At 46.4% G+C, this 17,875-nt stretch overlaps 2 protein-coding genes across 3 annotated transcripts in view; one reads left to right on the top strand and one right to left on the bottom strand.

Annotated features, from left to right (window-relative positions):
- The first annotated feature begins 369 nt into the window (after positions 1–369).
- On the top strand, positions 370–4,578 carry GNRH1 (gonadotropin releasing hormone 1). Its single transcript, XM_064638001.1, has 4 exons — positions 370–464; positions 1,002–1,143; positions 1,779–1,874; positions 4,418–4,578. Exons 2-4 carry the CDS (start codon positions 1,003–1,005, stop codon positions 4,454–4,456), a joined length of 276 nt encoding a protein of 91 aa, XP_064494071.1. The 5' UTR covers positions 370–464; position 1,002; the 3' UTR covers positions 4,457–4,578.
- A 344-nt stretch (positions 4,579–4,922) lies between these two features.
- The window catches only part of DOCK5 (dedicator of cytokinesis 5), an 84,037-nt gene continuing 71,084 nt past the window's right edge, over positions 4,923–17,875 (bottom strand). For both annotated transcript variants that reach the window (XM_064637982.1, XM_064637983.1), the window contains exons 49-52: positions 17,350–17,527; positions 15,204–15,339; positions 13,410–13,507; positions 4,923–11,350 (exon numbers count right to left, since the gene is read on the bottom strand). In XM_064637982.1, coding sequence (XP_064494052.1) covers positions 11,249–11,350; positions 13,410–13,507; positions 15,204–15,339; positions 17,350–17,527 — 514 coding nt within the window. In that variant the 3' untranslated portion in view covers positions 4,923–11,248. The remainder of the gene's footprint in view (positions 11,351–13,409; positions 13,508–15,203; positions 15,340–17,349; positions 17,528–17,875) is intronic.

Here is a 17,875-nt window from a genome sequence, read left to right as displayed (position 1 = left end):
GGGTGGCACTGCATGAGTTTTAACATCCCTTCCAACCCAAACCACCCTGTGATTCTTACAGAGTGAATTCCTCGCCCATCCCGAGTCCTCACCAAACACAAACTCACCCAAAATCTTCTCCTTAGGAATCAGAAGCCACTGACAGGAGAGCTCCTGCATTTCCCAGCAGTCAGCTGGGCCTGAATGTCACATTTACAAGCTCTTAAAAGCCAGGCTGTTACTTTTATGGCTCTCAGAGAAAACAGCTGAATTTAACAGCTACACGGGGGTGCTCCAATTATGGGCTTTACTTGGGCTGCATCACAGTCATTTTAACACCAAAATTGCAGCCTGGGAGGCAGAATGAGATGAAGTCACCTGCTGGGAGGGGGTTGGTGTATAAAAGGGAGGTGACAGCCACAGTCACAGGACGTTCTCCATCCAGGAAGAGTTGGAGTTCCTCTGCAACCCCTCTCAGGCAGCAGGTAACGTGCTTGAACAACATCCCATCTTCCCTTTTTACTTATTCAGTGCTTACAGAAGCTCACAGGAGAAGAAACTTGGATCAGAAGAGACTGCAAAGAGCAGTTCTGAAGGAGCAGGGACATCAGAGCAGGAACTGAACACATCTGCCCAAACCCTCCAGGGACCTGCCTGGGACCTGGGAGGTCCAGACATGCCTCAAACTCTGAGAGGCTGCTCCAGAATCCTAATTCAGATCTCCATCCAAATTCCTCAGATGTCAAAGCCCTTTTACAGGGAGTTAATCCCCACTTTGAGAGGCTCCCAAGGCAGCTGTGGCTCAGGCCCAGGCACGAGGTGCAGCTCAGAACTGCAGAGCACAGGCACAGGGGGGGATTCTTGGGGTGGACTTGATGATCCTTGTGGGTCCCTCCCATCTCATCAGGATATTCCACGAGCCTGTGATCCAGAAATGCAGCGTTTTCATCACTCTCCAAGGTAAAAACAGAGCTGGAATGCCTTGATGATAAAAAAGATGCTTTTTTTATCCCCTCTCCCAGGATGGAGAAGTCCAGGAAGATCTTTGCCAGTGTCCTGCTGGTGGTGCTGTCCGTGGGGATTTGCTTGGCTCAGCACTGGTCCTTTGGGCTGCAGCCAGGAGGGAAGAGGAGCACTGAGGACCTGGTGGGCTCATTCCAAGAGGTGGGTTTTGGGCTGGAGAACAACCCTGACCTGTAAAACATGCAGCCAGGAAGAGATGGTGCCACAGGCTACCCTGGAGACCCGTATCCTTCCTGTCTCCTTCCCTTAAAACCTGTCTCCTTGCCCTAGACATCCATTTGTGTAGAAACACACCCAGGTTTTTAAGCAGTAATTGGAAAATAATTGGTATTTAACAGCCTGGCACAAGAACAGCAACCAAAGCCCCTGGGCAGCCACCTGCAAGGCAGAGATGGAGGCTGGAGGTCCAGGTTAAACCTGGTTTCACCCTCTCCCTAATTTCCAGCCAATATTCTCCTGGGCTGTTTTACGGGGACATTCACCCACCTCCCCTAAAATTTTGGCAACTGCCCTGTGGTGGATGGTCAGGAATTAAATAACAAAGCACCTGTGGAAGGTTCTGTCCACCAGTGGTTTTCCCATCCTTCCCAACACTTCACGTCCAGCCCCTCCCAGCAGCACTTCCAGCATCCTGGTTTTCAGCTGCTGGAGCCCGTGGGGAAAAAGGTGAATTTTAGTTGTGCAGTGGAACAGTTTCATCTTCACCTGTAACTGGGGAAGAGCTGCTTTGGCAGCAAAATCTCCTCTCCTGAAGGCTGTGTCACTTCCCAATCCAGATGGCAAAGGAAATGGAGAAATTAGGGGAGGTGCAGCACTCTGAGTGCCCTGGATCATCCCAGCATTCCAGGCTCAGGGATCTGGAGGAAGCCATGGTGAGTAACATGCCTTTTACTTTACCACTATGGGAAAATTAGGGGAAAATACAGGAGGAAAGAGGAAAAAAAGGTGCTGGAGGAGGAGGGAGAAGGGGTGTAAGTTTAGTTCACATGAGGCAATGCTGGCTCTGCCCTTATTAAAGAATCCCAGGAGGGTTTGGGTTGGAAGGGCCTTAAAGATCCTCTTGTTCCTAAACCAGACCATTGTCACCTGCATCAGTCCCAAGTCCCTCAGGAGGCAAGGATACATAATTGTTGTGGCAGTGCCATTACTGCCTCGATTAAAACCAAAATCAAGCCAAGGCCACTCTGCCTCAACCCAAACCCACAGAGCTCTCACAGCTGCTTAACTTCAAAGGCTCCCCCTGCCAGCTGCAGGAGCCACCAGATGGAAGCTGCTGCTCCCAAGGTCCCCAGGCTGGGAAATGCATTTTCCATTAGACAGAATCACAGAATCAGCTGGGTTGGAAGGGACCTCCCAGATCATCCAGTCCAACCCTTGGTCCAACCCCGCCGTGGTTCCCAGCCCATGGCACTGATGCCACATCCAGTCTGTCCTTAAACACCTCCAGGGATGGAGAATCCACCCCTTCCCTGGGCAGCCCATTCCAATGGCTGAGCACCCTCTCTGCAAAGAAATTCTTCCTAATCTCCAACCTAACCCTCCCCTGGCCCAGCTGCAGACCCAGCCCTCTTGTCTTGCTGATGGTTGCCTGGGAAAAGAGACCAACCCCCCCTGGCTCCCCCCTCCTGTCAGGGAGTTGCAGAGAGTGAGGAGGTCTCCCCTGAGCCTCCTCTTCTCCAGGCTGAACAGCCCCAGCTCCCTCAGCCTCTCCTCCCAGCACTTGTGCTCCAGTCCCTTCCCCAGCCTTGTTGCCCTTCTCTGGACCTGCTCCAGCCCCTCCATGTCCTTCCTGAGCTGAGGGCCCAGAGCTGGACACAGCACTCCAGGGGTGGCCTCACCAGTGCTGAGTCCAGGGGCAGAATCACTTCCCTGGCCCTGTTGGCCACCCTGTTCCTGAGCCAGGCCAGGATCCATTGGCCCTCTTGCCCCCCTGGGCACACTCTGGCTCCTGTTCAGCTCCCTGTCCATCCCAAATTCCAGCTCCCTCCCTGCCTGGCTGCTCTCCAGCCCCTCTGGCCCAGCCCGTGGGCTCAGGGGTTTGTCTGTAGCACTTCATGGGATGCTCTAAAGCTGTGACAGCCCCGGCTCCTCGTGCAAGTTCCCTGCCCCAGAACAAGGGCTCTGCAGCAAAACCAAACAGCAAAACCAGCAAAAACCAGGCTCTTTAATTAATCCAGCAACACCTTGGCCAGGCCAGATGGTCCCCACTGCCTGGGAAGTGCCCCTGAGCCAGCCCAAAAGCTGGAACACTCAATCTGGGCATCAAGTTTAAAGCCAAGACCCAAAGTTTCAAGCACTTGAAACCCTCCCCAGCCTTTCCTGGCCTGAAACAGGCTCATCACCTCAGTAACAACAAAGCAGAGTCTTAATTCCATTGGATTTTCATGTGGAAACTACCTAAATAAATATTATTTTAGGCCATTTAAACTCTATTTGGACTGAACATATATTGGAACGGTGGTTCATGTCTGGCTTCCAACAGCACTACCTGCAGAACGAAGAGCCAGCAACAATAATTTAGGATTTTTTTAGTATTTTAGTATTAGTACTAGTAATTTAGTATTTTTTAAGGTTAAGCAAAATAATATACCAGAATCATGAGCAGGATATTTGAAATGAGCCCTTGAGGAAACAACCAAGGAAAACCCTCAGGGTTGCTCAGAAACTTATTTCTTAATGACACTAAAACCAAATTAAACCTTTTCCACACAAAAACAAGGAAGAAAAACTCTCAGCTTTGCTCAGAAACTTCTTATTTCTTGCTCCTCAGTGACCCTGAAAACAAATTAAACCTTTTCCACCTGCAGCTTTTCCAGGGATCATTGTCACTCCAATCCTCCTTCCAAGCCACTCCCCAGGGTGGATATTCCAGGTTGGAAAATATTCCATCATCCCAGTTATCCCTGCCCTTAAAAAAACAAGAATATGGCGTGTTTTTACAGGAATATGATGTTTACAGGAATATGGTGTTTATAGGAATATAATGTGTTTATAGGAATATAATGTGTTTATAGGAATATAATGTGTTTATAGGAATATAATGTGTTTATAGGAATATGATGTTTATAGGAATATAATGTGTTTATAGGAATATAATGTGTTTATAGGAATATAACGTGTTTATAGGAATATGATGTTTATAGGAATATAATGTGTTTATAGGAATATGATGTGAGTTAGGGATATGATGTTTATAGGAATATAATGTGTGTTTATAGGAATATAATGTGTTTATAGGAATATGATGTTTATAGGAATATGATGTTTATAGGAATATGATGTGTGTTAGGAATATGATTTTTATAGGAATAGAATGTGTGTTTACAGGAATACAATGTGTATTTACAGGAATATGATGTATGTTTTTGCAGGAATGTGATGTGTATTTACAGGAATATGATGTGTGTTTTTGCAGGAAAACCTGATGGAAGGGGAAGGAAGAAGAAAGATTTAAACCCCAATGGATTAACAGAGCCCAAATAAGGTCTCAGAGCTGTGGCAAAATCGGCTCCTCCTCACATGGTCTTTGCTTTTTGGGTCCTGATGTGAATAAACTGCTCTGAAGTTGCATTTAAATGGCTGGAAATAATTGTGTGGGTGATTGGATTAAAAGAGGAACCTCCCAGTGCAGAGGTGGGAGAAGCAGCACTTTGGGTCCTGCAACGAAAATCTGGATGTGGTAAAACTTTGATTTCACATTTAGAGCCAAAACCCCTCCCTGATCTCACCAGTCTGTGGCCAAAACAGCCCAAAACTTCATGAAATACCCCAAAAACCAACTTACTGCTGGGCTGGAACTCCCCTCAGGCCTCGGTGTAGGTAGGAAAGACTTTTAAATGCTCTTTTTTTTTTACTGGTTCGGTCATAAAAACTACATTTATTTTAAAAAGGTATTTACAAACTTTACAACAGTCAATACATTTTAAAAAAACACCACGGAAATTTATACACCTTGCTTTACAGAGACTCCTTTCCCAAAGCTCCTGCTCTCTTCAGAGAGCTGTTATTTTTTAATTAAAGCTGTATTTTTTTTTTTGCTGATTCAACTTTAAAAAAAAAAATGAGGGGAAAAAGAAAAGGAAAAAAAAAGAAAAAAGGAAAAGAAAAGCCTGCAGAGGTGGGTTTGGAGTTAAAAAAACCACATCCAGGACACACAAACCCACGTCCCACGAACTCCAAATTCTCCCAAAATCACAGCAAGGTTTGTCATGATTAAACCTTTATAACCCCCCAGTGAGAAATGATATTAATTAATACCATGTACCTGAATTTTGGAGCTGCTGAGGAACTTCCACCTCTGTTTAAAAATACAAACCAGCAGAAAAGTAGAGTCTGGGAGTGCCAAAGTATCCTAAAGGTGCTTTAATTAATTAATTAATTAATTAATTAATTAGAGCAGAATCTGGTGAACCTCACGTGCCAGTGCAGGGGAAAAAAAATCACATTATTTTTTAATTTTTCTTTGCTGCTTTAGTTCTTGCAAAAGCTCACCCTGACACAGCAGAGAATTTGGTCTGCACCAGGAAAAACGAGAGAGTTTTTAATTAAAAATAAAAAAAAATCAGAAACGGGTCAGGAATGTTTTCACTATATATATATATATATGAAAAATTAGTTAAATTACAGATTTCAATGTATTATTTCCATTTACAATTAGAAAAATAAATAAAGAGAAGATCTGAGGGGCCAATCTGTGAGTCTGGAGCAAACCCTAGGCTGGGAGGGGGGAGTTTCTGGGATGTAATTTCTTATTCCCCAAAATCTTTGCACATCCAGGGGGGTGTTTCTGCCACTGCACATCCCAGAGCTGCTCTCCCTGGAATTTTGTGTCCTTCCCTAATCCCATAATCCACCCAAACTCCTGTTCCTGCCCATCTTCCCCTGATGTGGATTTAGAGCCTGGAACATTTTTCAAGGAATTTAGCCCAGCACGACCAGTTTTAATTAAAAAGTTCCAGCAAACGAGTCTTGCAGCACATTTCTCTCCAAAGGGACAAAAATAAAACCCTCAAAAACTTGAAATTTTGACACCAGCTTTGAACAGCAGGGCTAAGAAACTGGATTAGGGGTTTGCCTTCTGGATTTTTAACTTGGAGATTTGGGGTTTCAAACTGTAAATTGGGTAAAAACACTGATTTTTTTGTTAATTTTCCATATGCAGGGAGCATCATTATGGACTGTCCTGCTCCCATTTTTAGCTCTCCAGTTTAAAAAGCATCAGAGACACATCCAAGAGCATCCAAATAACATGAAAAGATGATTCTTGTTTAAATAACTAAGTAGAGACACCTTAAATTGTGAAAATTAAACCTCAGAACTCAGGCAGGTGCTGGAGCAAAGAGCAAACACCTAAAAAAAAAATCAGGGCTCTGGTGGGATTTCTCATAGATGTGGGCACTTAATTCCACTTAATTAAAATCAGTCAGGCCCCAGGCTTAGTCACACACTTAAATGCCCAACTGCCTTTAAAAAGCTGAAAATTAAATGAGTTTTTTTGAGGAGCTAAAACTGGCACAAAGCTCTGAATGGTTCAGGCACAGAACAGAAATTCCACCTTGTACCTCTGAGCCAAAAATGCTGATTTTTATCAGCCAAGAACATCCACAGGTAAGAAAACAACCCCAATTTGGGAGCAGTGGAGAGAAGTGGGGAGAGTCTGAGTTCCACCATTCAGACTCTACAACAAAAATCAGACTGAGAAAGGGAAAAAGAATTAAAAAAAAAATCATCTGATTTAAACCCCTTTCTGGCAAATTTGCCAATGAAAACGCTGAAAAAGAAGAGAAAGACTGAGCTTGGGATTAATCAGCGTTGGGAGGGATTTAATAATCAGCTTTTAACCACCAGAACAAGAGAAAGGTGCAGCCAAAGGGCATTAACTCCTTTGTTTGCTAAAAGGTATAAAGAGGGAAAAGTTTGGACCCCCCACTACCAAAAATTCAGGGTGAAGAAGGGCCAACAGGATGCTGCTGGACCCACGAGTGCTGAAGATTTTCTGCCTGATCTCTCTCTCTTTTCTATTCCTTTCTACCTCCCCACCTCACATTTCATGTTAAATAATAAATATAATATTGACTTTGGCACATGGCCTTGTTTGCACCTTAATTCAGGCAGAGGCTTCTCCAATAATCAGATTTTAACACGCCTTTAGTGTTGTTTAAGGTTATTTAAGCCAAATGAAAGGGCTTTTTAAAGCTTAAATTACACCAAGCACTGAATATTCCTGATTTTCGCAGCACTGGGATGGGTTCCAGCCACCCCCTGCTCACTCCCCTGCCTCTTTAGAGACTCACCTGCCTCCAGGTGACTCTGGGCTCAAAAATGATCATCCAGAAGAGACAGGAACTGGGTTTTTTTGAGCCAAAGAAAGAGAAGGGGGAGGATAATTAACCACTTACACCCAAGTCCTCAGTTCATAAACCTCACCCATAAAACTGCACAAAAAGCAGTGAGACCCAAACCTCCTCAGGTTAAAGGGCAAAGTGGAAAGGGCAGAAAGGGCAGCTGAAAAATCCTTGCCAAGGTCAGAGCTCCTCCTGGGAGGGTTTTTTTTTTGGCATGGATTGGTTCCCCCCTCCAGGAAAAACGCACAAGGTACATCCAGGTGTTAAAGTTGTGAAAGAAGAACAAAGAAAGGGTGGAAAATGAGACTTGAGAGTCACTGGGTAGCAAAATATCCAAAATCTGGCAGCTGGTTTGTTCCCCTCATTCCCTGGGATCCCCACTCTGCTCCTGCTGTCTCTCCAAAGGATTTAAAAGCCAACCTGCCCTGGCAAGGAAATGCAGCCAGGAATGAGGGACCAGGCAGATTCAGAGAGGGGGAAGACACCAGAGGGGGAAGACACCAGAGGTGCTGTTGAGATGCTCTGCAGACACCTCAGAGCACATCCTGCTGTTCTGCCTGAAGCAAAACTCTCACAAGGGGACAAAAAGTTCTTGTTGGAGCGAAGTTTGGGAGGATCCTGGAGTTCCTGTGAGCAGGAGGGAAGTGGTTGCAAGGAAGGAAGAAGTGGATAAAAACCAAAAGACAAGAAACCCCCCCGTGGTTTTCAAGTCAAGCAGAGTCTGTGTCCCAGAACACAAGGAGGAGCTGACAGGTCCCCTGGTGCTCCAGGGAGGGGGGACCTGGCCAGGGGGTCCAGGAAGGTTTCCAAGATTCCCCCTGGGAAGCAGCGAGGCAGAGGCAGCTGGGAGTGTGTGCAGCAAACAGGCTGGGCATGGATGGGATGTGACTGCCCTGAAACCCCTAAAACATCCCCAACCTGATGGGAATGCAGCGTGACTGGGATGCAGACAATCTGTCTGCCAGAGCCAGCAGCTCCTGGAGTCACACAGGAGTCACGAGAATCCAGAGGAACAAAAGAAAGGACAACTTCAGGCTGAACAAAACCCCCCCCGGGGCTTCACTGGGTTTGCTTTTCCCTGAAAAACTTCCACGAGGTTTAACAAACTTCATTTTTTCACTGGGAGCCGTTTCTGTGTGTAATGAAAAACTATTTCTGGCTGTAATGAACCCCATTTCAGTCAGGTGAGCACAAAAAAAGGTGCAGTGGCCTTCAAAAAAACCCCCAGCCCAAGAGTTAATTGTATTTACTACTGTCAGCAACATCCTCAGCAGGTTTTTGGTGGCTCCCCCCAATTTGTACCAGATAATCAGAAGTCAAATGACAAGTTACAGTTACAGTAAAATTATTTCCTGGAAAAGAAAATGTTCCTCAATACTGATGATAAATTAATTCCAAACAGCCAAAGTTTCTTATAAGTTCAGAAATTTGGATCCAAATTCCTCAGCTGGTCCCTCTTTGTGAGTTTTAAGAATCTTTAAACTCTCCAAGAAGCCTCAATCTAAACTTTGCAGGCAAACCCTTGTGTTTCCCGAGTTCCACAGCAAAAGGGAAGAACAAGAAGCAGTTTTTTGCCAATCCCTGGAAAACATCAGGGAAAAAATAACAGCCAGGACACGACCAGGGCAGTCCCAGAGGCAGAGTGGAAGGGCAAAACCCTCTGCCTGAACGGGGCAAGAGAATAATTCTTACAAATCAAGGAAACCTCCACCTGCACTTGCTTTTCTGCTTTAGAGTGAGATATAAATGATGATATCTAAAGAAATTCTGAATTAGGCAGCTTGGCAGGAAAAGCAAAGTTCTTCATGATGCATTATTCCTGAAACAGGCACTCTGGGGAAGTCCTGCTCCACACAGGATTCCAGGGGCAGCTCAGCCATGGGAATTCTGTGCCTGAGGCCCATCTGGTCCAGAAATAACACTGATATTTGTGTTGGATTTTTGGTCACTATGCAACTGTGGGCACAGGCTATTCCTGCAGTGCCACAGCCCTTCCTGCAGGGCCCACGTGATTTTAAAGAGGTGAAACCCTAAAATCTTGTTGGTTTTTCTCTATACAAACAGAAAGACATCCAGACAGAGCAGGGAATAAATAACTAAAGGGAAAATTAAACACATTACCCCATCCTCCAAGGAAAGAAAAGAGTGGAGTGATCCAAGCAAGAGGAAAAGAGGTGGTGAATTGTCAAGTCTTTCACACATCCCAGATCTAAATGGCTCCCTAAAGTCCAGTCTATCAAAAACCTGGATCAAGGGAAGCTCTAAACCAAAGTGCAAGTACTGCCACAAATAGGGGCAGGGGGGAAAAAAGAGAATTACTTGTCCTTGTGTGGATGTGCCCAAAGGAAAGGTCACAGGAGAGAATCAGAGTCAGGATGGAGAACTGGGTTTGCACATTCCATCCTCTCCAAGTTGCTGGGACCAGTCCAGCCCTGGTATCAGTGCAGGTGGGACCAGTATAGTCCTGGTACCAAAGCAACTGGGACCAGTATAATACTGGTACCAAAGCAACTGGGACCAGTATAATCCTGGTATCAATGCAACTGGGACCAGTATAATCCTGGTATCAATGCAACTGGGACAAGACCAGCCCTGGTAAAAGTGCAGCTTCTCTTCACCTCCCACATTCCCAGGAGAGACCTTTTCCACCCCTTTAAAAAGCACAAAGGTGAAGTTTTGTCCCAAGTCCCAGACACAGGGATGGGACCACACAGGGGACACAACTCAGGGAGGGTCTCAAGTGCTCTGTAGGGTTCAATCCAGTGAAATCCTGGCAAAGGACTGGTGAACCCTCCCTGGAGCAGAGCTGGAGTGAGGCAGGGGCTGCTCTTCATCCCCCACACACAAAAAAAAAGCAGAGAAAAGGCTTTTCACATCTGCTCCCAACGCTCAGGTCTCTGCCTGCAACCAGGGATCTTCAGGGACTTCTCCCACCCCACACCTTGGGAGCTGCTGCTTCCCAGCAGGAATGGCTGGGATCTGCTCCACATCATGAGGATCAGATCTTGGCTCATCAGGGATCACAAATATGAGAAATAAAAATACTTTATATATATATATATTATATATATATATATAGGCGCCTCGTGAGGTTGTAAGATATCCAAGTTCCAAAACCTGAACTGGAGCATCAGGGTCTTTTTTTCCTGGATAAGGGAAATGCAAAAGTTCTTAAAAAATTAAAATCTTTCAGGGCCACGTGAGAATCTTGTGCACAGGGGTTTCTCTTCTCTCTCTGGCCTAAAGGAAGATCCATCATTTTTGCCAGAGGATGCCCAGTGGCCAAGTGGAAAGAAGGGAAAGCCCCTTTTCAGAGAAAAGAAACCCTTTTTAGGCAAATATTAAGCTTAAAAATATTAAGCTTAAAAATATTAAGCTTAAAAATATTAAGCTTAAAAATACTAAGCTTACCTGAAAAAGGTGGGATTTTGTAAAGCTACAAAATGCATGAAATTTAAACCCAAGGGGGTCTTTTCTCCCCAAAAACTCGGGGTGAGACCAGACCCAGAGAGCGCTGAATAAATCCTTTCTTCTTGTTTCGTGAGTTTTTGCAGTTCTTTCTAAATTCAAGGGAGAAATTTTTCTCCCAACAAACACAGCTCAAAACTCACGTGAAAATACTGCTGGACACCCCTCCCACTGCTCTGCCTCCCCTGGCTCCAGCCCCCCGGTGCAAAATCCCTCCTGGGATTGATTCCACCGGGAAGGAGCCGCTGGAATTGCAGCAGGGATGGAACTCAGGGCAGACAACACTGAGACAGATGAGAATTCCAGTAGGGATTAGTGTCCCAGGGAAAGCAGGGCTTAGGGAACACAGTCAACAGCAGTTCCTTTGGGTCTTTCCCAAGGAAAACTCCAAGGGGTGGCAGGAGGGATCAGCAGGCTGGGGGGGGGATCCTCCCTCACTGCAGCCCCTGCTCCGAGGACACCACGCTGGATTTCCTGGTTTTTGGGGGTGGAGGGGGAGGTTTGGCTTCCCTTCTGCTGGGCAGTGGTGGAGCAACCTGAGAAGGGGAAAACACACAGAAAAATAAACCATTAGTGGCAAGTGGAGGCGTTTTCCTTCACCAAATGAGGGATCCAAAAGGTCCCGATGCTTCTCTCAGGGCCAAATCTTGGAATTCTGCCTCCCAGCACCACCAATCCCTGACAGGGGCACACAAGGACAGAGCCCCAGGAGGTAACAGGAGCAGAGATACTTTTGACTCCTAAAATATGCTTCTGGACATATTTAAATTGATTTAAATTTAAATTGAAACACTGGACCTGCAGCCCAACTTTGCCAGTTGTTCCCGTGTCCCACCTTTTGTTTCTCAGGACAATGGCAATAAACCCACCTTCCTTCCAGTTTCCAAAAGTGCATTATTTTTATTCTGCTGGCTTGCTGAGCTGCACCAAGCAGGGGCCAAATGGATGTACAACACTTCCAAATCAGACTGGTAAAACTAACACCACAAAAAAGGGGAGCAAGTGAAGTTCTAATTAAACAAGTTCTAATTAAACATGTTCTAATTAAACAAGCCACATCCTGCCTGTCTGGCACAGGGGCTTGCAGGATGTTGCTTATTCTTGCAGAAAACTGCATTAGGAGGTTCTTTTTAGCTGTTTCCCTGCCTGTTTTAGGGGCCATCCTGTAAATAAATGAGATGTGAAAGGCCAGGTGAGCAAAGAGCTCGTGTGGCTCCACCACTCCTGAGCCAAAACTGCCAAGATTTCAGGGCTGTTTTAACCAAAGGCAGACAGAGACAACTTTACAACAGCAAAGGAACAAAACCCTTCAGAAAATACTTTACAATCTCTCTTTGCAGCCCCGTGAATCCTTTCCCTTTGGCTGCAAGCCAAGGGCAGCCTTGCAAGCCAGGACATGTTAATAATTAGTTTCCTTACAAGACTCGAGGGAAAGAGGCTCTTTCATTAATCCTCTGGAAGCAGTGGCTCCCCCAGCACATCCCAGGGGCTGGAATATCTCTGCCAGTCCCCCCAGGACAGCAGCTCCAGGGGCTGTTTCCAGGGGCACAGCCAATTCCAACCAAAGGAAGGGGGAAGGACAAAACCTCCTCCTCATCCCACACTTCATGGCACTGTCACATCCCAGTGTCACATCACTGAATTAAGTGATCAACTGTTTTCTTGTCTTCCTGTGCTGCCAGAGGTAAAATATTTATAAAGTGTGATCATTCTTTAAGTCCTTTTGGGTCCCATCCCAGCTCATCTCACTCAGGTACTCCCCAAATCCTCTTTGCCAACGGGACTGGGGGAGACATTCATGCCTTTAAATTACAAAAGGTGCTTCTTAACAGGGCTTGGGGAGACTCCATCCCTCCCAAATTATCCCCAAAGGGAGGATTTCTGCTGCTGCCCCTTGGTAACAATTAGTCTGGTACCAGAACCACCTTCATTTCAGGGGCAGGGGAAGTGATTCCCACACAATAACTGGAGTTATCTGCACCTCAGGGACTCCAAACAGCCTCCAGACTCTGTAGTTTAAGAGAAACATCAGTGGTACAGCATAAAAAAAGTGGCAATTTGATGTTCCTCGCAGGAAAGCACTTCATGGAATTGAGACAAAGGCTGTGGCTGAGGCAGGGATTTAACACAGGCTCTTTTAAGTCACTAATGACTTCAAAAACTTGATTATTCTGAGCTGAGGACTTAAAAGGAGACATTTATCACCTCAGAAATGGGGGAAATTTCCCCCCTATTCCTTTTTCAGACCCAAATTATTGCATTGTTTCACGCTGGTCATGTTTTTGTAATTTTTCCCTCACGGTGCTCTGTTTGTTTTCAATATCTCTTCCCACCCCCACACGCAGTTTTCCTGACCAAGGACAACACAACTCCCACTTGGAAAAAAAAAAAGAAAAAAAAGGAAAAAAGGACTTCACTCCTGAAGCAAAAAAAAAAAACCTTTTTCTTCTTTTGTGGTTTCAGGGAGTGAGGCAGTAAAATGATTAGACAAGTCTCAGGCAGCACCACCCTTGAAAGCAGCTCGGAAAATTCCACTGGTGCCTCTTTCTCAAAAGCTGCTGCTCTCCAAAAAAATGTCAGCTCTCATTTCCTCACCTCCACAGAATTCCTGGGGTTGCTGTTCTCATAGGGTTTGCTCTTGGGTGGAGGAGGGGGTGGGGTTGCCAATCCATCAGCCTGCAACGAGGGAAAACCTAAGAGCAACAACAGTAATTAGAAAAGACATTAAAGGAGGTGGAAAAGGAACAGGAAATGGGACTGAACACGTCGAATTTTAAGGGGGGTTCATTTAATATCTTGTGCTTTCCATCTGCCAACAGCTCTCTGCTTTAGCAGCTAAACCTGACTGGATTTGTTGGAGTCACACTCGTGTCTCCCTCGAGTTCCAAATGCCCCGAAGAGTTTTTCTCTCTCTCCACCAAATGGAAGTGAGCTGCTGGCAGCCCTGAGGGAGCAGAGCCCTGCATCCATTAGCACATCTGCCTGTTCAACCCCACAGCTCCCTTTGATTTTAACTCCACTCGATGGAGGAGATAAGGACCTGAACTCCAGAAAGATCCTGGCCTGCTCCTAAGGGCAACTAAACCCCCTGGATAAGTGGGAGAGGGAGGTTTCTCATTCCTCTCACACATCTTTCTTCAGAGTATTCCTGATTTTGTGTTTCTGGTTGTCTCCTCCTCACCCCTCATATGTATTTTTTTGGTTTAAATCCCCTCACAGCAGTTTTATGCTGGTTTGGTTCATTACTGCATTCTGAATTTACATCCACACCCAACCTGTTCCTTTAAAAAAAGAGCAGCAGACTGAGAAATGCAGCATCCATGGACTGCCAGGGGTGACCCTGCACAAGGATTTTTACCTTGAGCCATATTTAAATGTTGCTGCAGCATTAACTGCTGGATATGCAAGGAAGGGATTCTCCCCCCCTTCTTTTTCAGGACCAGATTGTGCTATTCTGATCCATGTTTTATGTTTTGGAGACTTTAGCACAAATTATTCATTTTGCTAATTACCTTCAAGATAAATTCCACCTCTTGTGGGTGTAACTTCACCAGCTCACTTTCCAGGCTGCAGAGCAAGTTCTACCAGACCTTTTTTACCACGTGATGGGAGTTTGTTCATTAATTAACAAAGCCCTCAGGGCTTGCCCAGGATATTTAGGCATCCAGCTGATCAGAACCACGTGGGATTGCTGTGGTTCCATCCTGTGAATGCACAGGAGATGCTCTTCTAGACCTGCCTTGATTTATCACCTACACTGACTGCATGTGATGTTCACCTTGAGGTTTAATATACCTTCCATAAGTCATAGAATTCTGGAATGGTTTGGGTGGAAAGGGACCTTAAAATCCATCCAGTGCCACCCCCTGCCATGGGCAGGGACACCTTCCACCAGCCCAGGTTGCTCCAACCTGGCCTTGGGGCACTTCCAGGGATGGGGCAGCCACAGCTTCTCTGGAAAACCTGTGCCAGGGCCTCCCCACCCTCTCAGGGAAGGATTTCTTCCCATTATCCCATCTAACTCTTCCCTCTGGCAGTCTGAAGTTGTTCCCCCTTGTCCTGTCCCTCCATCCCCTGTCCCAAGTCTCTCTCCATCTTTCTTGTACAAGTCAACACAGAAGAAACCAAGAAACAAACTGAAAAAGGTAAAACCTCTTGTCTGGAATTCCTCTGACATCCTAATTTTAACCAGTGATCTCTAAGTGACAAGGATGATCTTTGGTAACACAGCCAAATTTTGTGAGCTGACAAAAACATCCACGACCATTATCAGCTCAGAGTCATCTTCTGTGCTCTAATGCAGAGCAGTTCCTCTTTCCCTCCCTCCCTCCTTCCCTCCCTGCCCAGTGTGGTTACCTCAGCAAACACAGACTCATTTCTAGGACTTACTTTGGGTCCTGGGGGTTTTGGGGGTGATGGGGGGTGGGCTGCGAGTCGACTGCTGGAGCGAAGAGCCCTGAAGCAAAGTCAGTCTGTTGTCTCCCAGCTGGAGACTCTTTGGCCTTTGTGCTTTCCCTGCCGTGCCCTGGTTGGAACAAAGGCAGACAAAACCCTTCAGAAGTCAGCCAGGTAAGAGCAGGCTGGTTTGAGGGGCCTCAGAGGATTAACTAACATGGGAAGGTGTCAGGCTGAAAAACTGCTGCAGTTCTGTGAATAAACTGGGCAGGGCAGTGGGGGATAAATCTTTCCAAGAAGTAAAACACTGAAATTCTGGGTGCAGGTCAGGGCTGCTGGTGTCACCCAGCTCCCTGAGGCTGTGAAACAAGCCTATTTTAGGTTTTTCAGAGCAAATCCTTTGCATCTGGGACTCGGGAGATGTTCCAGTTCCTTCCAGTGTCATGTGTGTCCTCTGTGCTCTTCACTCCAATCACGAGGCCACAAGAGTCCAGTTCAGGAATATCAGGGACTTTTAAAATATCAGTTTGTTGTTTTACAGAGCAGGCTGTCACTTAAACACGTAATTAAACTCACTGGGCTCTTCAGAGCTCAATTCTCCATCAGTTGGATTTCTCTTAGCACAGAGGAGACCACACACTGGTGAATATAAAACATTTAAAGCCCAAATCTGCTGGACACACACAGCAAGCCTTTGCTTCCCTCTGGCTTTCCAGCTCCCACACAGCTCAGCCAAGAGCTGCATAAAATCAGCCTGTCCCATTCTTGGGCTGCACTCGAGCAGCAATAAAACCAGCTTTCTCTGAGCTTTGCAGGGCTGTAACCCTGGACTGCTCATTCCCTTCAGGGAGCTGATAACACTTGGAATTTGCCCTCAGAGATGCTGGGGAGAAGGGAGGGTGGGTGCTGTGTTTCCATCTCTCAGCTCCCTGCAGTGCAAAGCCTTGGACAGACATTCCCCACTGCCCCAGCAAACCACACAAATGGGCTTTATCCCAGATATTTTCCCTCTAGTTTTAGTCAATAAAGTGATCAGCAGCTGCCAGCAGTGCCTGTGGGTTAAAGCCATTTAATCCAGCAGCAGAGGCAGAGGGGCCAGGCCTCCTGAACCACCAACATTCCTGACTCCCAGTTTTCCTGCCCTGGAAAGCCTGTCAATACCCCAGTTACACCAGCCCAGCTCCCCTTCTAATAAACATCCTGCAGCCTCCAAGTGCTGGCAGCAGCACTCAGATTTGATGAGAATTCCTGAAAATGCAGGCCCTGTTCCTGCCAGATTCCGTTGGGCACTCGAGAGAGAAAGGGAAACACAGGAATTCATGTTTGCTCATTATTTACACAGCCTGTGCTAAGTCAGATTAGTATCACTGAGCTGAAATGCTCAGGTGCCCAATTCTCTCATCCTCTGACAGTGCAGCACAGCCTTTGCATCAATCAGGATAATATTCCAAGGTTCTACAGCTTTACCTGTGGGCTGAAACTTATCCCTGTGCATCACTGACCACTGGGAATCCCACTGCCAACCCTAATCCCAACAGCTCCAAGATATTCCTCATTACAGCCTCCTGGGGGGGGGATAGATTCCTTTTTATTCCTCTCCTGCAAATAATCTGCTGAAGGAATAACCCCTCTGCCCCCATGCAGGGGGGTCTGGAGCAAAGCACAGGCTGGAACCAGGTTTTCCAAGCCCCAAGCTGGTGACTTAACAAGCAGCCCATCCTTTTTCCCTTGCCCAGCCCATCAGGCTGCTCCTCACCAGTGACAGCAGCTGAACATCTGGCCTGGCAGCTGGATTCCTGCCTGGGTGTCTTGGGTTGAGACACTGGGGCAGCAGGGATTGCTCCAACAAAAACAGGGGCAGCCCTGCAGGGCGCTGAGAGCATCACAGGGCCCCTGCTCTGACCACGAGTGGGGCACTCAGCACCTCCAGGAAGCATCAGAGCCTCCTGCTGCCAGTTTGTCCCTCCAGCCAAAGCTGTGACACCGATTTTCCACAGAAAAAAGCACGGCTCAGATGAGCAAGGCTTTTGGAATTCCAACCCCTCCCACTGGTTAATGCAGCTCCCAAGGAGCAGCAGTGGGAACGCTCCCAACCCTCCTGCTGGGGATTGGATTCTCGCTGTCAGCATTATTGGGTTACCATTTTGGAAGTCAGTTCTGGTTCTGGCTCCTTCTCCACGATAACCTGAGACTTGCTAATGCTCCACTCCTTCCTCTTGAGTTTGCTGATCCTGTTGTCACCATCATCCTTCACGGGCAGCTCCTCAGCTCTGGAAGATGTTGATATTCTCCTCTCCAAGAGAGGCTCCAGGATAGACCTGTGGCCCAAAAGAGGGAAAAACACAAGTCCATCAGACCTTTCAAGAGCTGTTGGTTAAAAAGCTGCCATCTCTTTGCATGAGGTTATTGGGAAAAACTGAATGATGAACGTGGATTTTTCAGCGAGATTCGTGCTGGGTTACCCCAGAAATTCTGAGTATTATGTCTTAGGTCTAATGAGATCTGTTAAATCACATTATGTAATGTGTAATAATGACTGTAAAGTCTGATCTGCTTGCACAGGGAGCCAGACCTTCATTTTATGCTGAGCCCTGCACTGCCCTTCAGCAAGTCCCCTAAACCCTTCTGCTTATCACAGCTGTAAATTAAATGTACAGAGAAGTAAA

Source organism: Pseudopipra pipra, chromosome 28 (assembly GCF_036250125.1).
Source record: "Pseudopipra pipra isolate bDixPip1 chromosome 28, bDixPip1.hap1, whole genome shotgun sequence".
Classification (NCBI taxonomy): Eukaryota; Metazoa; Chordata; class Aves; order Passeriformes; family Pipridae; genus Pseudopipra; species Pseudopipra pipra.
This window is presented reverse-complemented; position numbering and strand designations above follow the sequence as displayed.

What these genes read in the sequence shown, in the direction of transcription:
- GNRH1 (XM_064638001.1), top strand. Translation starts at nt 1,003, where the DNA reads ATGGAGAAGTCCAGGAAGATCTTTGCCAGTGTCCTGCTGGTGGTGCTG. An exon ending in TGGTGGGCTCATTCCAAGAG is followed by an intron (nt 1,144 to 1,778) that starts GTGGGTTTTGGG and finishes TTCCCAATCCAG; the next exon opens with ATGGCAAAGGAAATGGAGAA. An exon ending in GGGATCTGGAGGAAGCCATG is followed by an intron (nt 1,875 to 4,417) that starts GTGAGTAACATG and finishes GTGTTTTTGCAG; the next exon opens with GAAAACCTGATGGAAGGGGA.